The sequence below is a fragment of the Salvelinus alpinus genome, chromosome 1 (assembly GCF_045679555.1).
Source record: "Salvelinus alpinus chromosome 1, SLU_Salpinus.1, whole genome shotgun sequence".
Lineage (NCBI taxonomy): Eukaryota > Metazoa > Chordata > Actinopteri > Salmoniformes > Salmonidae > Salvelinus > Salvelinus alpinus.
This window is the reverse complement of record NC_092086.1, coordinates 12,180,779-12,207,806: the sequence shown is the minus strand read 5'-3', so window position 1 is coordinate 12,207,806 and position 27,028 is coordinate 12,180,779. Positions and strand designations below refer to the sequence as shown.

General features: G+C 44.1%; 1 protein-coding gene across 5 annotated transcripts in view; it reads left to right on the top strand.

Moving 5' to 3' along the window:
• Positions 1-27,028, top strand: part of LOC139569813 (methyltransferase-like protein 22) — a 34,915-nt gene that overhangs the window by 1,041 nt on the left and 6,846 nt on the right. For all 5 annotated transcript variants that reach the window (XM_071391177.1, XM_071391173.1, XM_071391169.1 and 2 more), the window contains 7 exons: positions 379-522; positions 877-1,162; positions 1,951-2,081; positions 2,486-2,526; positions 4,564-4,708; positions 16,973-17,044; positions 26,913-26,966. In XM_071391177.1, coding sequence (XP_071247278.1) covers positions 417-522; positions 877-1,162; positions 1,951-2,081; positions 2,486-2,526; positions 4,564-4,708; positions 16,973-17,044; positions 26,913-26,966 — 835 coding nt within the window. In that variant the 5' untranslated portion in view covers positions 379-416. The remainder of the gene's footprint in view (positions 1-378; positions 523-876; positions 1,163-1,950; positions 2,082-2,485; positions 2,527-4,563; positions 4,709-16,972; positions 17,045-26,912; positions 26,967-27,028) is intronic.

Below are 27,028 nucleotides of genomic sequence, written 5' to 3'. Positions count from 1 at the left end.
ACAGGGACAGGCTGTATTTCTGTTAGACAGGTGAAATACAGCCCATTTGGTAGTTTAAGCTCTTAAAAGTGTGTGTGTGTGACCTGTGTGCTTGTGTGTGACCTGTGTGATTGTGTGTGTGACCTGTGTGATTGTGTGTGTGTGATTGTGTGTGTGACCTGTGTGTGTGACCTGTGTGTGTGTGTGACCTGTGTGATTGTGTGTGTGACCTGTGTGATTGTGTGTGTGTGATTGTGTGTGTGACCTGTGTGTGTGACCTGTGTGTGTGTGTGACCTGTGTGTGTGTGTGACCTGTGTGATTGCGACAAATGTATATATGCGCCTGTGTGTCAGTTTGTGCTTGCAACACGGTGTGTCTGACGTGTGTGTGTTCCCCAGGTGTGCTGCAGGCAGGTAGATGACATGCAGGGTGAGCCATGGACCAGATCACCTTCCATTATGACACGGTGCTGTCTGACGTTCACCTGTTGCTGCCCAACTCTCGCCACCTCATGGCACGCCTTAACAGCGTAGGACAACCAGGTACTGGAGGGCGTGTGTGTGTGTGTGTGTGTGTGTGTGTGTGTGTGTGTGTGTGTGTGTGTGTGTGTGTGTGTGTGTGTAAAATGACACAAAATGTAATTCTGAAAATGTTATCATTTAGTTTCAATGTAGGGCTCTCCTGAATGTCAATGGGACTGTCCCAACCCTCTATTGCTGTGTTTACACAGGCAGCCCAATTCTGGTATTTTTTCCTAATAATTGTTCTTTTGACCAATCACATCAGATCTTTTCACGTCAGATCTGTTTCAGAGCTGATCTGATTGGTCAAAATACCAATGAGTGAAAACAAGATCAGAATTGGGGTGCCTGTCTAAACGCAGCCTGTGTGTCTAGTGTTCATCTCCCGATTCAGAATCCTGTGGGACGGAGCGAAGCAGCACACCTGTGACCTCGGTTCCCCCTGCGGAGGGGAAGAGTTAGACCGCGACACCCAGGAGGAGAGTGGAAGAGGAGATGCTAGGGGGAGTGAGACTGTGGCTGACGCAGGGGCAGACGGAGGAGTGGACAGAGGGGAGGACGGAGGAGTGGACAGAGGGGAGGACGGAGAGGAGGACAGAGGGGAGGACGGAGAGGTAGAACCACCCCTGGATGAAGATGGAGATTTAGAGGTACCACGCAGGTCAGTTACATCTCACCTCCACATCAGTTATTACAGTCAAACCTTCCCTTTGTTTTTTTATTGCCTTCATTTGATTGTTGTACGGTAAATGTTTTAAGGCCAGAGGATCAATAGAATGGGAGATACACTAATGTCCAATTTAGAAATGTGGTTGTGCATCAGCAGTGTTTCTCTTTTTATGTCAGCCACTGACAGTCACTCAATTATCTCTCTCAGCATTATTTAGAAATGTGTTTGTGCATCAGCAGTGTTTCTCTTTTTATGTCAGCCACTGACAGTCACTCAATTATCTCTCTCAGCATTATTTTGTACCTTTTTTTTTTATATTGGTAAGTTAGTCTAGCGGCCAGCTATGTAAACTTGTAGTAATCATGGTCGAATTGCCGACCGAGGGGCCCGCATTGATTTTGTTAGTCACTCTCATTCAGATATCATATTAAAAACGGCACACGCATCTCTGTACCCTATGGCAGAATGTGTAGAATTGCTGCAAATTAGCTTTAAAACAGCACACATCTCTCTACCCTATGGCAGAATGTGTAGAATTGCTGCAAATTAGCTTTAAAACAGCACACATCTCTCTACCCTATGGCAGAATGTGTAGAATTGCTGCAAATTAGCTTTAAAACAGCACACATCTCTGTACCCTATAGCAGAATGTGTAGAATTGCTGCAAATTAATTATAAAATAAAAATAGCTAAATCTTCTCTCCGCCACTTTTTTGTGGCCCCACCCCATCAAAGTTTCCCATCCCTGTTCCAGACTAACTATTGTACATGTCATCCAGGCCCAGACAAACACTCCCTGAGAGGGACAGAGACATGGTCTACCCCATCATCCTCAGCCAGGCAAGAAGAGAGGAGGAGGAGGAGGAGGAGGAAGAGGAAGAGAAGTGTCCTAGAGACGTCATCAGGATAGGTGAGAAGAGAACAGGACTGGTTTCTACCACTGACCCTGGTCACTTATTTCGTTTTTAGTCCAATGTATTTTTTGAAGAGCTGAGTGAAGGTCTGAGAGGCAAAAGTATGTGTTGTAACTGTGTTTATGTGTGGGTTATAACTGTTTATGCGTGTGTTATGACTGTGTTTATGTGTGGGTTATAACTGTTTATGCGTGTGTTATGACTGTGTTTATGTTTGGGTTATAACTGTTTATGTGTGTGTTATGACTCTTTATGTGTGTTATGACTGTGTTTGTGTGTGTTATGGCTGTGTTTGTGTGTGTGTTATGGCTGTGTTTGTGTGTGTGTTATGGCTGTGTTTGTGTGTGTGTTATGGCTGTGTTTGTGTTTTTACTGTTTAAATCCAACATGTCTTTAACAGAACACACTATGGCCACGCCTTTAGAAGATGTTGGCAAACAGGTGAGTCTCTCTCTCTCTCTCTCTCTCTCTCTCTCTCTCTCTCTCTCCCTCTCCCTCTCCCTCTCCCTCTCCCTCGCCCTCGCTCTCACTCACTCACTCTCTCACTCACTCACTCACTCACTCACTCTCTCTCTCACTCACTCACTCACTCACTCACTCACTCACTCACTCACTCACTCACTCACTCTGTCTCTCTCTCTCTCTCTGTCTTTCTCTCTCTCTCTGTCTCTCTCCCTCTCTGTCTCTGTCTCTCTCTCTCTCTGTCTCTCTCTCTCTCTCTCTCTCTCTCTCTCTCTCTCTCTCTCTCTCTCTCTCTCTCTCTCTCTCACTCTCACTCGCACTCTCTCTCTCTCTCTCTCCCTCTCTCCCTCTCATGCTACCTTATTTTTCCTTCCTCTCATATATAATGTACAGAGCCTTCAGAAAGTATTCATACCCCTTGACTTATTCCACATGTTGTGTTACAGCTTGAATTCAAAATTGATTCAATTGATTTATTTTCTCACCCATTAAGACACAATACCCCATAATGACAAAGTGAAAACATGTTTTTTGACATTTTTGCAAATGTATTGGAAAATATGTAGAGAAATAACTCATTTACATAACTATTCACACCTAGATGTTCAACATTTCCTCATTATTCTTAAAAAATGTTTTTAAGCTCTGTCAAATTAGATGTTGATCATTGCTAGACAACCATTTTCAGGTCTTGCCATAGATGTTCAAGTGGATTTAGGTCAAAACTGTAACTCTGCAACTCAGGAACATTCACTGTCTTCTTGGTAAGCAACTCCAGTCTAGATTTGGCCTTGTGTTTTAGGTTACTGTCCAGCTGAAAGGGGAATTCATCTCATGTCTGAATTCATCTCATGAATTCATGTCATGAATTCATGTCTGGTAGAAAGCAGACTGAACCAGGTTTTCCTCTAGGATTTTGCCTGTGCTTAGCTCCATTTCTTTTCTTTTTTTTTATCCTGAAAAACTCCCCGGCCCTTAATTATTACAAGCATACCCATAACATGATGCTTCCACCACTATGCTTGAAAATATGGAGAGTGGTCAGTAATGTATTGAATTTGCCCCAAACATAACACTTTGTATTCAGGACAAAAAGTTCATTTCTTTGCCACATTTTTAGCAGTATTACTTTAGGACCGTGTTGCAAACAGGATGTATCTTTGGAATATTTTTTATTCTGTACAGGCTTCCTTCTTTACATTCTGTCATTTAGATTAGTATTGTGGAGGAACTACAATGTTGTTGATCCATCCTCAGTTTTCTCCTGTCACAGCCATTAAACTCTAACTGTTTTAAAGTCACCATTGGCCTCATGGTGAAATCCCTGAGTGGTTTCCTTCCTCTCCGGCAACTGAGTTAGGAAGGACGCCTGTATCTTTGTAGTGTCTGGGTGTATTGATACACCATCCAAAGTGTAATTAATAACTTCACCATGCTGAACGGGATATTCAATGTCTGCTTTTTAAATGTTGACCCATCGAGGGGTTGGGGAGTAACAGATTACATTTAGAAAGTAGCCTACCGACCCTGTCGACCAATAGGAGCCCTTCTTAACGAGGCATTGGAAAACCACCCTGGTCTTTATAGTTGATTCTGTGCTTGTAATTCACTTCTCGACTCAGGAACTTAATCATAATTGTATATGTGGGGTACAGAGATGAGGTGGTCAGAAATCATGTTAAACACTATTATTACACACAGAGTGAGTCCATGGAACTTATTATGTGACTTGTTAAGCACATGTTTACACCTGAACTTATTTAGGCGTTTCCATAACAACGAGGTTGAATACTTATTGACTCAAGACATTTCAGCTTTTCATATTATAATTTTTTGTTTAAAAAAATTCTAAACATAATTCCACTTTGACATTATGTGGTATTGTGTGTCGGGCCAGTGACAATAAAATCTAAATGTAATCCATTTTAAATTCAGGCTGTAACACAACAAACACAATGTGGTAAAAGTCCTGGTGTGTGAATACGTTCTGAAGGCTCTGTATGGCTCCTTTACTAGGTCTGGCGTGGTGCCTTCCTATTGGCTGATTTAATCCTGTCTCAGCCAACTACATTCAGAGGAGCCACTGTCTTGGAGTTGGGGGCAGGGACTGGGCTGACCAGCATAGTCATGGCAACGGTGGCCAAAACAGTGTACTGCACAGGTAAGGGACCATCAGGTAAACCAGGGTTCTGTCAAATTGTTGTGGACCTGTCAGCAGAACGTTTGAATTCAACAATGTTTTACATCTACAGCGCCTTAGGAAAGTGTTCAGACCCCTTGACTTTTTCCACATTTTGTTACGTTACAGCCTTATTCTAAAAGTGATTCCCCCACGTAGTCATCATGTCCCCCCCACGTATTCATCATGTCCCCCGCGTATTCATCACGTCCCCACGTAGTCATCATGTCCCCCACGTAGTCATCATGTCCCCCACGTAGTCATCATGTCCCCCACGTAGTCATCATGTCCCCCACGTAGTCATCATGTCCCCCACGTAGTCATCATGTCCCCCCCACGTATTCATCACGTCCCCCACGTATTCATCACGTCCCCACGTAGTCATCATGTCCCCCCCACGTATTCATCACGTTCCCCACGTAGTCATCATGTCCCCCATGTAGTCATCACGTCCCCCACGTTGTCATCACGTCCCCCACGTAGTCATCATGTCCCCCACGTAGTCATCATGTCCCCCCCACGTATTCATCACGTCCCCCACGTATTCATCACGTCCCCCACGTAGTCATCACGTCCCCCACGCAGTCATCATGTCCCCCCACATAGTCATCATGTCCCCACGTAGTCATCATGTCCCCCGCGTAGTCATCACGTCCCCCGCGCAGTCATCACGTCCCCCATGTAGTCGTCATGTCCCCCACGTAGTCATCACGTCCCCCCACGTAGTCATCATGTCCCCCCACGTAGTCATCACGTCCCCCACGTATTCATCACGTCCCCCACGTAGTCATCACGTCCCCCACGTATTCATCATGTCCCCCACGTATTCATCATGTCCCCCACGTATTCATCATGTCCCCCACGTATTCATCATGTCCCCCACGTATTCATCATGTCCCCCACGTATTCATCATGTCGCCCACGTATTCATCATGTCCCCTACGTAGTCATCATGTCCCCTACGTAGTCATCATGTCCCCCACGTATTCATCATGTCCCCCACGTATTCATCACGTCCCCCACGTAGTCATCACGTCCCCCACGTAGTCATGTCCCCCACGTATTCATCATGTCCCCCACGTATTCATCACGTCCCCCACGTATTCATCACGTCCCCCACGTAGTCATCACGTCCCCCACGTATTCATCACGTCCCCCACGTAGTCATCATGTCCCCCACGTAGTCATCATGTCCCCCACGTAGTCATCATGTCCCCCACGTAGTCATCATGTCCCCCACGTAGTCATCATGTCCCCCACGTACTCATCATGTCCCCCACGTAGTCATCATGTCCCCCACGTAGTCATCATGTCCCCACGTAGTCATCATGTCCCCTACGTATTCATCATGTCCCCCACGTATTCATCATGTCCCCCACGTATTCATCATGTCCCCCACGTAGTCATCACGTCCCCTACGTATTCATCACGTCCCCCACGTATTCATCACGTCCCCCACGTATTCATCACGTCCCCCACGTATTCATCACGTCCCCCACGTATTCATCACGTCCCACGTATTCATCACGTCCCCCACGTAGTCATCACGTCCCCCACGTATTCATCACGTCCCCCACGTATTCATCACGTCCCCCACGTATTCATCACGTCCCCCACGTATTCATCACGTCCCCTACGTATTCATCACGTCCCCCACGTATTCATCACGTCCCCCACGTATTCATCACGTCCCCCACGTATTCATCACGTCCCCCACGTATTCATCATGTCCCCCACGTAGTCATCATGTCGCCCACGTATTCATCATGTCCCCTACGTATTCATCATGTCCCCCACGTATTCATCACGTCCCCCACGTAGTCATCACGTCCCCTACGTATTCATCACGTCCCCCACGTATTCATCACGTCCCCCACGTATTCATCACGTCCCCCACGTATTCATCACGTCCCCCACGTATTCATCACGTCCCCCACGTAGTCATCACGTCCCCCACGTAGTCATCACGTCCCCCACGTATTCATCACGTCCCCCACGTATTCATCACGTCCCCCACGTATTCATCACGTCCCCTACGTATTCATCACGTCCCCCACGTATTCATCACGTCCCCCACGTATTCATCACGTCCCCCACGTATTCATCACGTCCCCCACGTATTCATCACGTCCCCCACGTAGTCATCACGTCCCCCACGTAGTCATCACGTCCCCACGTAGTCATCATGTCCCCTACGTAGTCATCATGTCCCCCACGTATTCATCACGTCCCCCACGTATTCATCACGTCCCCCACGTAGTCATCACGTCCCCCACGTAGTCATGTCCCCCACGTATTCATCACGTCCCCCACGTATTCATCACGTCCCCCACGTATTCATCACGTCCCCCACGTAGTCATCACGTCCCCCACGTATTCATCACGTCCCCCACGTAGTCATCATGTCCCCCACGTAGTCATCATGTCCCCCACGTAGTCATCATGTCCCCCACGTAGTCATCATGTCCCCCACGTAGTCATCATGTCCCCCACGTACTCATCATGTCCCCCACGTAGTCATCATGTCCCCCACGTAGTCATCATGTCCCCACGTAGTCATCATGTCCCCTACGTATTCATCATGTCCCCCACGTATTCATCATGTCCCCCACGTATTCATCATGTCCCCCACGTAGTCATCACGTCCCCTACGTATTCATCACGTCCCCCACGTATTCATCACGTCCCCCACGTATTCATCACGTCCCCCACGTATTCATCACGTCCCCCACGTATTCATCACGTCCCCCACGTATTCATCACGTCCCCCACGTAGTCATCACGTCCCCCACGTATTCATCACGTCCCCCACGTATTCATCACGTCCCCCACGTATTCATCACGTCCCCCACGTATTCATCACGTCCCCTACGTATTCATCACGTCCCCCACGTATTCATCACGTCCCCCACGTATTCATCACGTCCCCCACGTATTCATCACGTCCCCCACGTATTCATCACGTCCCCCACGTATTCATCATGTCCCCCACGTAGTCATCATGTCGCCCACGTATTCATCATGTCCCCTACGTATTCATCATGTCCCCCACGTATTCATCACGTCCCCCACGTAGTCATCACGTCCCCTACGTATTCCTCACGTCCCCCACGTATTCATCACGTCCCCCACGTATTCATCACGTCCCCCACGTATTCATCACGTCCCCCACGTATTCATCACGTCCCCCACGTAGTCATCACGTCCCCCACGTAGTCATCACGTCCCCCACGTATTCATCACGTCCCCCACGTATTCATCACGTCCCCCACGTATTCATCACGTCCCCTACGTATTCATCACGTCCCCCACGTATTCATCACGTCCCCCACGTATTCATCACGTCCCCCACGTATTCATCACGTCCCCCACGTATTCATCACGTCCCCCACGTAGTCATCACGTCCCCCACGTAGTCATCACGTCCCCACGTAGTCATCATGTCCCCTACGTATTCATCACGTCCCCCACGTATTCATCACGTCCCCCACGTATTCATCACGTCCCCTACGTATTCATCACGTCCCCCACGTATTCATCACGTCCCCCACGTATTCATCACGTCCCCCACGTATTCATCACGTCCCCCACGTATTCATCACGTCCCCCACGTAGTCATCACGTCCCCCACGTAGTCATCATGTCCCCACGTAGTCATCATGTCCCCTACGTATTCATCATGTCCCCCACGTATTCATCATGTCCCCCACGTATTCATCACGTCCCCCACGTATTCATCACGTCCCCCACGTAGTCATCACGTCCCCCACGTATTCATCACGTCCCCCACGTATTCATCATGTCCCCCACGTATTCATCATGTCCCCCACGTATTCGTCAGTCCCCCACGTATTCGTCATGTCCCCCACGTATTCATCACGTCCCCCACGTATTCATCACGTCCCCCTACGTAGTCATCACGTCCCCCACGTATTCATCACGTCCCCCACGTATTCATCACGTCCCCCACGTATTCATCACGTCCCCCACGTATTCATCACGTCCCCCACGTATTCATCACGTCCCCCACGTATTCATCACGCCCCCCACGTAGTCATCATGTCCCCCCACATAGTCATCATGTCCCCCACGTATTCATCATGTCCCCTACGTATTCATCACGCCCCCCACGTAGTCATCATGTCCCCCCACATAGTCATCATGTCCCCCACGTAGTCATCAGAGCTACAGGGGTTGCAGGCTTCTGTTCCAGCCCTGCGCTGTTTATAAATGAGGCCGCTGGTCCTTGTCCAATTCAACAGACAGCAATGTAACTTTAATTGAGAGTATCTTGTTGTTCACCTCGTAGCTCTCCTTGTCCAGATATTCTGGCCCAGTCTGAAGAGTACTATCCTAGGCAGAACATCTCACTTTTGAATAATCCCTTGGCATGATGTGATAAGAAATTTTACCTTTTGAAATAATTGTACCGTATTTCTCAATTTAGCAATTTTATGCATGGCTGCTGTTGCAGGCCCATTACACCTTCTTATAATAAAGCTGCTGGGATTCCTCTCAGTCATAGTAATGGTACACACACGTACTCACTCACTCATAGGTTAGCTAACTAAGGATGTTGGGCTCTGATAAACACAGAGATGTAATGTTGGCTAACTAAGGATGTTGGGCTCTGGTAAACACAGAGATGTAATGCTAGCTAGCTAAGGATGTTGGGCTCTGATAAACACAGAGATGTAATGTTAGCTAGCTAGCTAAGGATGTTGGGCTCTGATAAACACAGAGATGTAATGTTAGCTAGCTAGCTAAGGATGTTGGGCTCTGATAAACACAGAGATGTAATGTTAGCTAGCTAGCTAAGGATGTTGGGCTCTGATAAACAGAGAGATGTAATGTTAGCTAGCTAGCTAAGGATGTTGGCCACTGCACTGGTAAACAGCATGTAGCTCGTCACTTATGTAGGATAGTTTGACAGCTTGCTGATGAATTTGTAGATATGATGTTCCCAGCAGTCAGTCCGTATGTTTCCAAAGCACCAATCGCTACGTTGTAACGTTGGGTCAGGTAAAAGCGCAGCAGCAGACTAGTTAATGTTCTGACTCAAGGCAGAGCAGGCTGTTCGCTGCTGTCGCTTGCCTTTCTCTGCCATTTCTCCAACTTAACGACGATGACGTGCGGAGCGCTTTATATCTGTGCTAAATAGTTTCCCCTACTAACGTGACAGCGTTGTTAGGTATTTGTTTAATTAGATTGTTTCCCGTTGTGATGATCTGGACCTGTTAGTGGTAGTTTTGTGACGGGTGCACTGTGCACATTTAATTCATATTTTTAAACACCGTTTTTCTGTTCGGGATTTCTTTTTCTTAATGACCCAGTTTCTTTTAAACGTTTTAAGGTTTAAATGTTCACACCCCTAGTTACAGGAGCCCTGGTCCTACCAATAAACTGGCTCAGAATATACAGTCACATTAATCTTATCCAGGTAACATCACACATTATGTTTAAATGTATAGCTCCGACAATGAAAGGAACAGATGGATTAAATGTAGTGACTAGCAGCAATCACATTCAGAAAAGATTCATTCAAACCTCTTAAAAGGATGGTTCAGTAGATTATAGTGATTTAACATGCCTCTAAACCCACATCTGTAGATTATGGTGATTTAACATGCCTCTAAACCCACATCTGTAGATTATGGTGATTTAACATCCCTCTAAAACCACATCTGTAGATTATGGTGACCAGGATAATGATTTAACATGCCTCTAAACCCACATCTGTAGATTATGGTGATTTAACATACCTCTAGACCCACATCTGTAGATTATGGTGACCAGGATAGTGATTTAACATGCCTCTAAACCCACATCTGTAGATTATGGTGATTTAACATACCTCTAGACCCACATCTGTAGATTATGGTGACCAGGATAGTGATTTAACATGCCTCTAAACCCACATCTGTAGATTATGGTGATTTAACATACCTCTAGACCCACATCTGTAGATTATGGTGACCAGGATAGTGATTTAACATGCCTCTAAACCCACATCTGTAGATTATGGTGATTTAACATACCTCTAGACCCACATCTGTAGATTATGGTGACCAGGATAGTGATTTAACATGCCTCTAAACCCACATCTGTAGATTATGGTGATTTAACATACCTCTAGACCCACATCTGTAGATTATGGTGACCAGGATAGTGATTTAACATGCCTCTAAACCCACATCTGTAGATTATGGTGACCAGGATAATGATTTAACATCCCTCTAAACCCACATCTGTAGATTATGGTGACCAGGATAATGATTTAACATGCGTCTAAACCCACATCAGTAGATTATGGTGACCAGGATAATGATTTAACATGCCTCTAAACACACATCTGGAGATTATGGTGACCAGGATAATGATTTAACTAAACACACATCTGTAGATTATGGTGACCAGGATAGTGATTTAACATGCCTCTAAACCCACATCTGTAGATTATGGTGACCAGGATAGTGATTTAACATGCCTCTAAACACACATCTGTAGATTATGGTGACCAGGATAATAATTTAACATGCCTCTAAACCCACATCTGTAGATTATGGTGACCAGGATAATGATTTAACATGCCTCTAATCCCACATCTGTAGATTATGGTGATTTAACATGCCTCTAAACCCACATCTGTAGATTATGGTGACCAGGATAGTGATTTAACATGCCTCTAAACCCACATCTGTAGATTATGGTGACCAGGATAGTGATTTAACATGCCTCTAAACCCACATCTGTAGATTATGGTGACCAGGATAGTGATTTAACATGCCTCTAAACCCACATCTGTAGATTATGGTGACCAGGATAGTGATTTAACATGCCTCTAAACCCACATCTGTAGATTATGGTGACCAGGATAATGATTTAACATGCCTCTAAACCCACATCTGTAGATTATGGTGACCAGGATAATGATTTAACATGCCTCTAAACCCACATCAGTAGATTATGGTGACCAGGATAATGATTTAACATCCCTCTAAACACACATCTGTAGATTATGGTGACCAGGATAGTGATTTAACATGCCTATAAACCCACATCTGTAGATTATGGTGACCAGGATAGTGATTTAACATGCCTCTAATCCCACATCTGTAGATTATGGTGATTTAACATGCCTCTAAACCCACATCTGTAGATTATGGTGACCAGGATAATGATTTAACATGCCTCTAAACCCACATCTGTAGATTATGGTGACCAGGATAATGAGTTAACATGCCTCTAAACCCACATCTGTAGATTATGGTGACCAGGATAATGATTTAACATGCCTCTAAACCCACATCAGTAGATTATGGTGACCAGGATAATGATTTAACATGCCTCTAAACCCACATCTGTAGATTATGGTGACCAGGATAGTGATTTAACATGCCTCTAAACCCACATCTGTAGATTATGGTGACCAGGATAATGATTTAACATGCCTCTAAACCCACATCTGTAGATTATGGTGACCAGGATAATGATTTAACATGCCTCTAAACCCACATCTGTAGATAATGGTGACCAGGATAATGATTTAACATGCCTCTAAACCCACATCTGTAGATAATGGTGACCAGGATAATGATTTAACATGCCTCTAAACCCACATCTGTAGATTATGGTGACCAGGATAATGATTTAACATGCCTCTAAACCCACATCTGTAGATAATGGTGACCAGGATAATGATTTAACATGCCTCTAAACCCACATCTGTAGATAATGGTGACCAGGATAATGATTTAACATGCCTCTAAACACACATCAGTAGATTATGGTGACCAGGATAATGATTTAACATGCCTCTAAACACACATCTGTAGATAATGTTGACCAGGATAATAATCTGACTGGAATGGTGCTGTGTGTTTCTACCAGTCATCGCTGTATGATTTCATAAAGACCAACATGTTACACTATAGTATAGTTTATAAAGACCACCAGAGACCATTAAAACACACACATAGGAGTGTTTAATCAACTATCGCTTCACTACACAGATTTCACAGTTACAACTGTGTTGAGAGGAGGCGCCACAGACAGAACCGGTCTCCAACACCTTGGCAGTTTCAAACCCCTCTATTACTACCTCTTACTATTATATAGTGCAATCAAGACATTCAACGTGAGGAAAAGCACTCTCCCATCGGATTCGGGCTCGTTGTGGGAGTGATGTGTTGAAAGGGGAAAAGCATACTGCTCCTGCCAGTATCACGTCAGTTCTTTCAGCTTAATGAACTGAGTGCAGGTCGGTGTTTCTTCTGTAAAGGCCCAGTGCAGCCCACTTTGTGGTTTTCCTGGGTCTTATACACAGTGCCTTTGGAAAGTACTCAGACCCCATCGACTTTTTACACATTTTGTTACGTTACAGCCTTTTTCTAAAATTTATTAAATACAAAAAAATCCTCAGCAATCTACCTATAATACCTCCTGATGACAATGCGAAAACATGTTTGCACATTTATTTTTTTTAAAACAACAGAAATACCTTATTTACATAAGTTTTCAGACCCTTTGCTATGAGACTCGAAATTGAGTTTAGGTGCATCCTGTTTTCGTTGATCATCCTTGAGATGTTTCTACAACTTGATTGGAGTCCACCTGTGGTAAATTAATTTGATTGGACATGATTTGGAAAGGCACACACCTGTCTATTTAAGGTCCCACAGTTGACAGTGCATGTCAGAGCAAAAACCAAGCCATGAGGTTGAAGGAATTGTCGGCGGAGTTCCAAGACAGGATTGTGTTGAGGCACAGATCTGGGGAAGGGTACCAAAACATTTCTGCAGCGTTAAAGGTCCCCAAGAACACAGTGGCTTCCATCATTCTTAAATGGAAGAAATTTGGAACCACCAAGACTTTTCCTAGAGCTGGCCGCCCTGCCAAACTGGTCAATCGGGGTCCAGGGAGGTGACCAAGAACCCGAGGGTCACTCTGACATAGCTCTAGAATTCCTTTGTGGAGATTTGAGAACTTTCCAGAAGGACAACTATCTCTGCAGCACACAATCAGGCCTGTATGGTAGAGTGGCCAGACGGAAGCCACTCCTCAGTAAAAGGCACACTTGGAGTTTACCAAAAGGCACCTAAAGACTCTCAGACCATGAGAAACAAGATTCTCTGGTCTGATGAAACCAAGATTGAACTCTTTGGCCTGAATGCCAAGCGCCAGGTGTGGAGGAAACCTGGCATCATGGTGGTGGCAGCATCATGCTGTAGGGATGTTTTTCAGCGGCAGGGACTGGGAGACTAGTCAGGATTGAGGGCAAGATGAACGGAGCAAAGTACAGAGAGATCCTTGATGAAAACCTGCTCCAGAGCGCTCAGGACCTCAGACTGGGGCGAAGGTTCACCTTCTAACAGGACAACGACCCTAAGCACACAGCCAAGACAACGTAGGAGTGGCTTCGGGACAAGTCTCTGAATGTCCTTGAGTGGTCCGGCCAGAGCCCGGACTTGAACCCGATCGACCATCTCTGGAGAGACCTGAAAATAGCTGTGCAGCGACGCTCCCCATCCAACCTGACAGAGCTTGAGAGGATCTGCAGAGAACAATGGGAGAAACTCCCCAAATACAGGTGTGCCAAGCTTGTAGCGTCATACCCAAGAAGACTCAAGGTTGTAATCGCTGCCAAAGGTGCTTCAACAAGTTACTGAGTAAAGGGTCTGAATACTTATGTAAATATGATATCTCCGTTTTTTTTTTAAATGAGCAAAAATAAATAAATAACCTGTCATTATAGGGTATTGTGTGTAGATTGATGAGGGGGAAAAATGATTTAATACATTTTACAATAAAGCTGTAGCGTAACAAAATGTGGAAAAAGTCCAGGGGTCTGAATACTTTCCTAAGGCACTGTATATTACAACACTATAAGGTTGGAATAATACTGTGAAATTGGGAAAATTATGATCATGTCCTTTTAGTATAAGAGCTGTTTGAAAAGGCCGCCAGAAATTTCAGCCTGTTTTGGTGGGGTGGAGTTTTGTTCTGCCTGGTGTCATCACCTATTAGTTACTAGACCAATAAGAAAAAGTGTTCCAAACCTCTCTCCCAATAACAGCTAGTTTTTAAAAAAAACAACGTTATCATTGAAACCAATCACAGTAAGGTACTTAAATGTTACCCAGAAATGATTTGATATTGAGATAAAAATGGCTGCATTTGACCTTTAAAGTGATAATTGTTGCACTTGTATTAAAGTGCTCTTCCGGAGAGGGAAAGAACATTTCAAAGGGCAAGATAATTCCAAGCTAGCCTGCCTGTCTGTCTGTCTGTCTGTCTGTCTGTCTGCGTAGACCAGGAAGCATCATATTAAATAGACTGTTCTTCTGAATCTATTCAGGGAATGACAATTCCATTACTTCTAAGGTCAGGGTGAGTAATAGTACTACTGCCATTCATCTCTGATACAGAATCCATTCTACATGGTGGTCACCATGCTTCACTGAACCAAGCTCAGAATCATCTCTGATACAGAAACCATTCTACATGGTGGTCACCATGCTTCACTGAACCAAGCTCAATGATCTCTGATACAGAAACCATTCTACATGGTAGTCACCATGCTTCACTGAACCAAGGTCAGAATCATCTCTGATACAGAAACCATTCTACATGGTAGTCACCATGCTTCACTGAACCAAGCTCAGAATCATCTCTAATACAGAAACCATTCTACATGGTAGTCACCATGCTTCACTGAACCAAGCTCAGAATCATCTCTGATACAGAAACCATTCTACATGGTGGTCACCATGCTTCACTGAACCAAGGTCAGAATAATCTCTGATACAGAATCCATTCTACATGGTGGTCACCATGCTTCACTGAACCAAGGTCTATCATCTCTGATACAGAAACCATTCTACATGGTGGTCACCATGCTTCACTGAACCAAGGTCAGAATCATCTCTGATACAGAAACCATTCTACATGGTGGTCACCATGCTTCACTGAACCAAGCTCAATCATCTCTGATACAGAAACCATTCTACATGGTGGTCACCATGCTTCACTGAACCAAGCTCAGAATCATCTCTGATACAGAAACCATTCTACATGATAGTCACCATGCTTCACTGAACCAAGCTCAATCATCTCTGATACAGAAACCATTCTACATGGTAGTCACCATGCTTCACTGAACCAAGCTCAGAATCATCTCTGATACAGAAACCATTCTACATGGTAGTCACCATGCTTCACTGAACCAAGGTCAGAATCATCTCTGATACAGAAACCATTCTACATGGTGGTCACCATGCTTCACTGAACCAAGCTCAATCATCTCTGATAAAAAAAAACATTCTACATGGTAGTCACCATGCTTCACTGAACCAAGCTCAGAATCATCTCTGATACAGAAACCATTCTACATGGTAGTCACCATGCTTCACTGAACCAAGGTCAGAATCATCTCTGATACAGAAACCATTCTACATGTTAGTCACCATGCTTCACTGAACCAAGGTCAGAATCATCTCTGATACAGAATCCATTCTACATGGTAGTCACCATGCTTCACTGAACCAAGCTCAGTCATCTCTGATACAGAAACCATTCTACATGGTGGTCACCATGCTTCACTGAACCAAGCTCAGAATCATCTCTGATACAGAAACCATTCTACATGGTGGTCACCATGCTTCACTGAACCAAGGTCAGAATCATCTCTGATACAGAAACCATTCTACATGGTGGTCACCATGCTTCACTGAACCAAGGTCTATCATCTCTGATACAGAAACCATTCTACATGGTGGTCACCATGCTTCACTGAACCAAGCTCAGTCATCTCTGATACAGAATCCATTCTACATGGTGGTCACCATGCTTCACTGAACCAAGGTCAGAATCATCTCTGATACAGAAACCATTCTACATGGTGGTCACCATGCTTCACTGAACCAAGGTCAGAATCATCTCTGATACAGAAACCATTCTACATGGTGGTCACCATGCTTCACTGAACCAAGGTCTATCATCTCTGATACAGAAACCATTCTACATGGTAGTCACCATGCTTCACTGAACCAAGCTCAGAGTCATTTCAAGAATTGATGAGCTGGTAGCAAGTTGTTCTTAATGAATGTATCTTATTTGTCATGTTTGTTCTATTTCCGATGGTGTGTTTTAGAATGTTGGAAGCCCAATGTCTCTGTAATGTTTCTAAGTTTAAAGTTACATAAATGCTGTGTAAAATCCCAATATCTGTGTAACGTTGTGTTGCAGACGTTGGGGAGGATCTACTGAGCATGTGCCAGAAGAACGTGACGTTAAACAGACACCTGATGGAACCTGCAGGTGAGCCAACATTGAACAGTTAGACAATGTGTAGTTAGAGAACATTAGTTAGAGAACGTTACTTAACCAACGTTTAGCACAGAGCTGCCGGCAAACGTGTGATCAGCTGGCATTTTCAATCAGGTCGGGCAGTGCCTCACCACTTTTGATTTAGTTTAATTAAAAATATTTATGCAAAGCGTTAAGATGAAGTACAAAGTCATGTTTTTTTTGACTGATTTGCCTCATGATTTGTCAACTGGGGAGTGCTGCGGGCACATGGTAGTGGGGAGGTGACAGTATTGAGTATTATAGTGGTGTCTCTTTAACAGGTGGGGAGGTGACAGTATTATAGTAGTGTCTCTTTAACAGGTGGGGAGGTGACAGTATTATAGTGGTGTCTCTTTAACAGGTGGGGAGGTGACAGTATTATAGTGGTGTCTCTTTAACAGGTGGGGAGGTGACAGTATTGAGTATTATAGTGGTGTCTCTTTAACAGGTGGGGAGGTGACAGTATTATAGTGGTGTCTCTTTAACAGGTGGGGAGGTGACAGTATTATAGTGGTGTCTCTTTAACAGGTGGGGAGGTGACAGTATTATAGTGGTGTCTCTTTAACAGGTGGGGAGGTGACAGTATTATAGTGGTGTCTCTTTAACAGGTGGGGAGGTGACAGTATTGAGTATTATAGTGGTGTCTCTTTAACAGGTGGGGAGGTGACAGTATTATAGTGGTGTCTCTTTAACAGGTGGGGAGGTGACAGTATTATAGTGGTGTCTCTTTAACAGGTGGGGAGGTGACAGTATTATAGTGGTGTCTCTTTAACAGGTGGGGAGGTGACAGTATTATAGTGGTGTCTCTTTAACAGGTGGGGAGGTGACAGTATTATAGTGGTGTCTCTTTAACAGGTGGGGAGGTGACAGTATTGAGTATTATAGTGGTGTCTCTTTAACAGGTGGGGAGGTGACAGTATTATAGTGGTGTCTCTTTAACAGGTGGGGAGGTGACAGTATTATAGTGGTGTCTCTTTAACAGGTGGGGAGGTGACAGTATTATAGTGGTGTCTCTTTAACAGGTGGGGAGGTGACAGTATTATAGTGGTGTCTCTTTAACAGGTGGGGAGGTGACAGTATTGAGTATTATAGTGGTGTCTCTTTAACAGGTGGGGAGGTGACAGTATTATAGTAGTGTCTCTTTAACAGGTGGGGAGGTGACAGTATTATAGTGGTGTCTCTTTAACAGGTGGGGAGGTGACAGTATTATAGTGGTGTCTCTTTAACAGGTGGGGAGGTGACAGTATTATAGTGGTGTCTCTTTAACAGGTGGGGAGGTGACAGTATTGAGTATTATAGTGGTGTCTCTTTAACAGGTGGGGAGGTGACAGTATTATAGTGGTGTCTCTTTAACAGGTGGGGAGGTGACAGTATTATAGTGGTGTCTCTTTAACAGGTGGGGAGGTGACAGTATTATAGTGGTGTCTCTTTAACAGGTGGGGAGGTGACAGTATTATAGTGGTGTCTCTTTAACAGGTGGGGAGGTGACAGTATTGAGTATTATAGTGGTGTCTCTTTAACAGGTGGGGAGGTGACAGTATTATAGTGGTGTCTCTTTAACAGGTGGGGAGGTGACAGTATTATAGTGGTGTCTCTTTAACAGGTGGGGAGGTGACAGTATTATAGTGGTGTCTCTTTAACAGGTGGGGAGGTGACAGTATTGAGTATTATAGTGGTGTCTCTTTCACAGGTGGGGAGGTGACAGTATTATAGTGGTGTCTCTTTAACAGGTGGGGAGGTGACAGTATTGAATATTATAGTGTTGTCTCTTTAACAGGTGGGGAGGTGACAGTATTATAGTGGTGTCTCTTTAACAGGTGGGGAGGTGACAGTATTGAGTATTATAGTGTTGTCTCTTTAACAGGTGGGGAGGTGACAGTATTATAGTGGTGTCTCTTTAACAGGTGGGGAGGTGACAGTATTGAGTATTATAGTGTTGTCTCTTTAACAGGAGGGGAGTTGACAGTATTGAGTATTATAGTGGTGTCTCTTTAACAGGTGGGGAGGTGACAGTATTGAGTATTATAGTGGTGTCTCTTTAACAGGTGGGGAGGTGACAGTATTATAGTGGTGTCTCTTTAACAGGTGGGGAGGTGACAGTATTATAGTGGTGTCTCATTAACAGGTGGGGAGGTGACAGTATTATAGTGGTGTCTCTTTAACAGGTGGGGAGGTGACAGTATTATAGTGTTGTCTCTTTAACAGGTGGGGAGGTGACAGTATTATAGTGTTGTCTCTTTAACAGGTGGGGAGGTGACAGTATTATAGTGGTGTTTCTTTAACAGGTGGAGAGGTGACAGTATTATAGTGTTGTCTCTTTAACAGGTGGAGAGGTGACAGTATTGAGTATTATAGTGTTGTCTCTTTAACAGGAGGGGAGGTGACAGTATTGAGTATTATAGTGGTGTCTCTTTAACAGGTGGGGAGGTGACAGTATTGAGTATTATAGTGGTGTCTCTTTAACAGGTGGGGAGGTGACAGTATTATAGTGGTGTCTCTTTAACAGGTGGGGAGGTGACAGTATTGAGTATTATAGTGTTGTCTCTTTAACAGGTGGGGAGGTGACAGTATTGAATATTATAGTGGTGTCTCTTTAACAGGTGGGGAGGTGACAGTATTGAGTATTATAGTGGTGTCTCTTTAACAGGTGGGGAGGTGACAGTATTATAGTGGTGTCTCTTTAACAGGTGGGGAGGTGACAGTATTGAGTATTATAGTGTTGTCTCTTTAACAGGTGGGGAGGTGACAGTATTGAATATTATAGTGGTGTCTCTTTAACAGGTGGGGAGGTGACAGTATTATAGTGTTGTCTCTTTAACAGGTGGGGAGGTGACAGTATTGAGTATTATAGTGGTGTCTCTTTAACAGGTGGGGAGGTGACAGTATTATAGTGGTGTCTCTTTAACAGGTGGGGAGGTGACAGTATTGAGTATTATAGTGGTGTCTCTTTAACAGGTGGGGAGGTGACAGTATTGAGTATTATAGTGTTGTCTCTTTAACAGGTGGGGAGGTGACAGTATTGAGTATTATAGTGGTGTCTCTTTAACAGGTGGGGAGGTGACAGTATTATAGTGTTGTCTCTTTAACAGGTGGGGAGGTGACAGTATTGAGTATTATAGTGGTGTCTCTTTAACAGGTGGGGAGGTGACAGTATTGAGTATTATAGTGGTGTCTCTTTAACAGGTGGGGAGGTGACAGTATTGAGTATTATAGTGTTGTCTCTTTAACAGGTGGGGAGGTGACAGTATTATAGTGGTGTCTCTTTAACAGGTGGGGAGGTGACAGTATTGAGTATTATAGTGGTGTCTCTTTAACAGGTGGGGAGGTGACAGTATTATAGTGTTGTCTCTTTAACAGGTGGGGAGGTGACAGTATTGAGTATTATAGTGGTGTCTCTTTAACAGGTGGGGAGGTGACAGTATTGAGTATTATAGTGGTGTCTCTTTAACAGGTGGGGAGGTGACAGTATTGAGTATTATAGTGGTGTCTCTTTAACAGGTGGGGAGGTGACATTATTGAGTATTATAGTGGTGTCTCTTTAACAGGTGGGGAGGTGACAGTATTGAGTATTATAGTGTTGTCTCTTTAACAGGTGGGGAGGTGACAGTATTATAGTGTTGTCTCTTTAACAGGTGGGGAGGTGACAGTATTGAGTATTATAGTGGTGTCTCCTTAACAGGTGGGGAGGTGACAGTATTGAGTATTATAGTGGTGTCTCTTTAACAGGTGGGGAGGTGACAGTATTGAGTATTATAGTGGTGTCTCTTTAACAGGTGGGGAGGTGACAGTATTATAGTGGTGTCTCTTTAACAGGTGGGGAGGTGACAGTATTATAGTGGTGTCTCTTTAACAGGTGGGGAGGTGACAGTATTGAGTATTATAGTGTTGTCTCTTTAACAGGTGGGGAGGTGACAGTATTATAGTGGTGTCTCTTTAACAGGTGGGGAGGTGACAGTATTATAGTGTTGTCTCTTTAACAGGTGGAGAGGTGACAGTATTGAATATTATAGTGTTGTCTCTTTAACAGGTGGGGAGGTGACAGTATTATAGTGTTGTCTCTTTAACAGGTGGGGAGATGACAGTATTGAGTATTATAGTGGTGTCTCTTTAACAGGTGGGGAGGTGACAGTATTGAGTATTATAGTGTTGTCTCTTTAACAGGTGGGGAGGTGACAGTATTATAGTGTTGTCTCTTTAACAGGTGGGGAGGTGGCAGTATTGAGTATTATAGTGGTGTCTCTTTAACAGGAGGGGAGGTGACAGTATTGAGTATTATAGTGGTGTCTCTTTAACAGGTGGGGAGGTGACAGTATTGAGTATTATAGTGGTGTCTCTTTAACAGGTGGGGAGGTGACAGTATTATAGTGGTGTCTCTTTAACAGGTGGGGAGGTGACAGTATTATAGTGGTGTCTCTTTAACAGGTGGGGAGGTGACAGTATTATAGTGTTGTCTCTTTAACAGGTGGGGAGGTGACAGTATTATAGTGTTGTCTCTTTAACAGGTGGAGAGGTGACAGTATTGAATATTATAGTGTTGTCTCTTTAACAGGTGGGGAGGTGACAGTATTATAGTGTTGTCTCTTTAACAGGTGGGGAGATGACAGTATTGAGTATTATAGTGGTGTCTCTTTAACAGGTGGGGAGGTGACAGTATTGAGTATTATAGTGTTGTCTCTTTAACAGGTGGGGAGGTGACAGTATTATAGTGTTGTCTCTTTAACAGGTGGGGAGGTGGCAGTATTGAGTATTATAGTGGTGTCTCTTTAACAGGAGGGGAGGTGACAGTATTGAGTATTATAGTGGTGTCTCTTTAACAGGTGGGGAGGTGACAGTATTGAGTATTATAGTGGTGTCTCTTTAACAGGTGGGGAGGTGACAGTATTATAGTGGTGTCTCTTTAACAGGTGGGGAGGTGACAGTATTATAGTGGTGTCTCTTTAACAGGTGGGGAGGTGACAGTATTATAGTGTTGTCTCTTTAACAGGTGGGGAGGTGACAGTATTATAGTGTTGTCTCTTTAACAGGTGGAGAGGTGACAGTATTGAGTATTATAGTGTTGTCTCTTTAACAGGAGGGGAGGTGACAGTATTGAGTATTATAGTGGTGTCTCTTTAACAGGTGGGGAGGTGACAGTATTGAGTATTATAGTGGTGTCTCTTTAACAGGTGGGGAGGTGACAGTATTATAGTGGTGTCTCTTTAACAGGTGGGGAGGTGACAGTATTGAGTATTATAGTGGTGTCTCTTTAACAGGTGGGGAGGTGACAGTATTGAGTATTATAGTGGTGTCTCTTTAACAGGTGGGGAGGTGACAGTATTATAGTGGTGTCTCTTTAACAGGTGGGGAGGTGACAGTATTGAGTATTATAGTGTTGTCTCTTTAACAGGTGGGGAGGTGACAGTATTGAATATTATAGTGGTGTCTCTTTAACAGGTGGGGAGGTGACAGTATTATAGTGTTGTCTCTTTCACAGGTGGGGAGGTGACAGTATTGAGTATTATAGTGGTGTCTCTTTAACAGGTGGGGAGGTGACAGTATTATAGTGTTGTCTCTTTAACAGGTGGGGAGGTGACAGTATTGAGTATTATAGTGGTGTCTCTTTAACAGGTGGGGAGGTGACAGTATTGAGTATTATAGTGGTGTCTCTTTAACAGGTGGGGAGGTGACAGTATTGAGTATTATAGTGTTGTCTCTTTAACAGCTGGGGAGGTGACAGTATTATAGTGGTGTCTCTTTAACAGGTGGGGAGGTGACAGTATTGAGTATTATAGTGGTGTCTCTTTCACAGGTGGGGAGGTGACAGTATTATAGTGTTGTCTCTTTAACAGGTGGGGAGGTGACAGTATTGAGTATTATAGTGGTGTCTCTTTAACAGGTGGGGAGGTGACAGTATTGAGTATTATAGTGGTGTCTCTTTAACAGGTGGGGAGGTGACAGTATTGAGTATTATAGTGGTGTCTCTTTAACAGGTGGGGAGGTGACATTATTGAGTATTATAGTGGTGTCTCTTTAACAGGTGGGGAGGTGACAGTATTGAGTATTATAGTGTTGTCTCTTTAACAGGTGGGGAGGTGACAGTATTATAGTGTTGTCTCTTTAACAGGTGGGGAGGTGACAGTATTGAGTATTATAGTGGTGTCTCCTTAACAGGTGGGGAGGTGACAGTATTGAGTATTATAGTGGTGTCTCTTTAACAGGTGGGGAGGTGACAGTATTGAGTATTATAGTGGTGTCTCTTTAACAGGTGGGGAGGTGACAGTATTATAGTGGTGTCTCTTTAACAGGTGGGGAGGTGACAGTATTATAGTGGTGTCTCTTTAACAGGTGGGGAGGTGACAGTATTGAGTATTATAGTGTTGTCTCTTTAACAGGTGGGGAGGTGACAGTATTATAGTGGTGTCTCTTTAACAGGTGGGGAGGTGACAGTATTATAGTGTTGTCTCTTTAACAGGTGGAGAGGTGACAGTATTGAGTATTATAGTGTTGTCTCTTTAACAGGTGGGGAGGTGACAGTATTGAGTATTATAGTGGTGTCTCTTTAACAGGTGGGGAGGTGACATTATTGAGTATTATAGTGGTGTCTCTTTAACAGGTGGGGAGGTGACAGTATTGAATATTATAGTGGTGTCTCTTTAACAGGTGGGGAGGTGACAGTATTGAATATTATAGTGGTGTCTCTTTAACAGGTGGGGAGGTGACAGTATTATAGTGGTGTCTCTTTAACAGGTGGGGAGGTGACAGTATTATAGTGGTGTCTCTTTAACAGGTGGGGAGGTGACAGTATTATAGTGGTGTCTCTTTAACAGGTGGGGAGGTGGCAGTATTGAGTATTATAGTGTTGTCTCTTTAACAGGTGGGGAGGTGACAGTATTGAGTATTATATTGTTGTCTCTTTAACAGGTGGGGAGGTGACAGTATTATAGTGGTGTCTATTTAACAGGTGGGGAGGTGACAGTATTATAGTGGTGTCTCTTTAACAGGAGGGGAGGTGACAGTATTATAGTGGTGTCTATTTAACAGGTGGGGAGGTGACAGTATTATAGTGGTGTCTCTTTAACAGGTGGGGAGGTGACAGTATTGAGTATTATAGTGTTGTCTCTTTAACAGGTGGGGAGGTGACAGTATTGAGTATTATAGTGTTGTCTCTTTAACAGGTGGGGAGGTGACAGTATTGAGTATTATAGTGTTGTCTCTTTAACAGGTGGGGAGGAGACAGTATTGAGTATTATAGTGTTGTCTCTTTAACAGGTGGGGAGGTGACAGTATTGAGTATTATAGTGGTGTCTCTTTAACAGGTGGGGAGGTGACAGTATTATAGTGTTGTCTCTTTAACAGGTGGGGAGGTGACAGTATTATAGTGTTGTCTCTTTAACAGGTGGGGAGGTGACAGTATTGAGTATTATAGTGTTGTCTCTTTAACAGGTGGGGAGGTGACAGTATTATAGTGTTGTCTCTTTAACAGGTGGGGAGGTGACAGTATTGAGTATTATAATGGTGTCTCTTTAACAGGTGGAGAGGTGACAGTATTGAGTATTATAGTGTTGTCTCTTTAACAGGAGGGGAGGTGACAGTATTGAGTATTATAGTGTTGTCTCTTTAACAGGTGGGGAGGTGACAGTATTATAGTGGTGTCTCTTTAACAGGTGGGGAGGTGACAGTATTATAGTGTTGTCTCTTTAACAGGTGGGGAGGTGACAGTATTGAGTATTATAGTGGTGTCTCTTTAACAGGTGGGGAGGTGACAGTATTATAGTGTTGTCTCTTTAACAGGTGGGGAGGTGACAGTATTATAGTGTTGTCTCTTTAACAGGTGGAGAGGTGACAGTATTGAGTATTATAGTGTTGTCTCTTTAACAGGAGGGGAGGTGACAGTATTGAGTATTATAGTGGTGTCTCTTTAACAGGTGGGGAGGTGACAGTATTGAGTATTATAGTGGTGTCTCTTTAACAGGAGGGGAGGTGACAGTATTGAGTATTATAGTGGTGTCTCTTTAACAGGTGGGGAGGTGACAGTATTATAGTGTTGTCTCTTTAACAGGTGGGGAGGTGACAGTATTGAGTATTATAGTGGTGTCTCTTTCACAGGTGGGGAGGTGACAGTATTATAGTGTTGTCTCTTTAACAGGTGGGGAGGTGACAGTATTGAGTATTATAGTGTTGTCTCCTTAACAGGTGGGGAGGTGACAGTATTGAGTATTATAGTGGTGTCTCTTTAACAGGTGGGGAGGTGACAGTATTATAGTGGTGTCTCTTTAACAGGTGGGGAGGTGACAGTATTGAGTATTATAGTGGTGTCTCTTTAACAGGTGGGGAGGTGACAGTATTATAGTGTTGTCTCTTTAACAGGAGGGGAGGTGACAGTATTGAGTATTATAGTGGTGTCTCTTTAACAGGTGGGGAGGTGACAGTATTATAGTGTTGTCTCTTTAACAGGTGGGGAGGTGACAGTATTGAGTATTATAGTGTTGTCTCTTTAACAGGAGGGGAGGTGACAGTATTGAGTATTATAGTGGTGTCTCTTTAACAGGTGGGGAGGTGACAGTATTATAGTGTTGTCTCTTTAACAGGAGGGGATGTGACAGTATTGAGTATTATAGTGGTGTCTCTTTAACAGGTGGGGAGGTGACAGTATTATAGTGGTGTCTCTCTCACAGGTGGGGAGGTGACATTATTGAGTATTATAGTGTTGTGTCTTTAACAGGTGGGGAGGTGACAGTATTATAGTGGTGTCTCTAACAGGTGGGGAGGTGACATTATTGAGTATTATAGTGTTGTGTCTTTAACAGGTGGGGAGGTGACAGTATTATAGTGGTGTCTCTTTAACAGGTGGGGAGGTGACAGTATTATAGTGGTGTCTCTAACAGGTGGGGAGGTGACATTATTGAGTATTATAGTGTTGTGTCTTTAACAGGTGGGGAGGTGACACTATTGAGTATTATAGTGTTGTGTCTTTAACAGGTGGGGAGGTGACAGTATTGAATATTATAGTGTTGTGTCTTTAACAGGTGGGGAGGTGACAGTATTGAATATTATAGTGTTGTGTCTTTAACAGGTGGGGAGGTGACAGTATTATAGTGGTGTCTCTTTAACAGGTGGGGAGGTGACAGTATTGAGTATTATAGTGGTGTCTCTTTAACAGGTGGGGAGGTGACAGTATTATAGTGTTGTCTCTTTAACAGGAGGGGAGGTGACAGTATTGAGTATTATAGTGGTGTCTCTTTAACAGGTGGGGAGGTGACAGTATTATAGTGTTGTCTCTTTAACAGGTGGGGAGGTGACAGTATTGAGTATTATAGTGTTGTCTCTTTAACAGGAGGGGAGGTGACAGTATTGAGTATTATAGTGGTGTCTCTTTAACAGGTGGGGAGGTGACAGTATTATAGTGTTGTCTCTTTAACAGGAGGGGATGTGACAGTATTGAGTATTATAGTGGTGTCTCTTTAACAGGTGGGGAGGTGACAGTATTATAGTGGTGTCTCTCTAACAGGTGGGGAGGTGACATTATTGAGTATTATAGTGTTGTGTCTTTAACAGGTGGGGAGGTGACAGTATTATAGTGGTGTCTCTAACAGGTGGGGAGGTGACATTATTGAGTATTATAGTGTTGTGTCTTTAACAGGTGGGGAGGTGACAGTATTATAGTGGTGTCTCTTTCACAGGTGGGGAGGTGACAGTATTATAGTGGTGTCTCTAACAGGTGGGGAGGTGACATTATTGAGTATTATAGTGTTGTGTCTTTAACAGGTGGGGAGGTGACACTATTGAGTATTATAGTGTTGTGTCTTTAACAGGTGGGGAGGTGACAGTATTGAATATTATAGTGTTGTGTCTTTAACAGGTGGGGAGGTGCGAGTACGTCTACTGGACTGGCTCAGACACGATCTCTGCACAGGTGGGCAGGCTACACGAACACATACACACATTGAGAAACACGCACACACACACACACACACA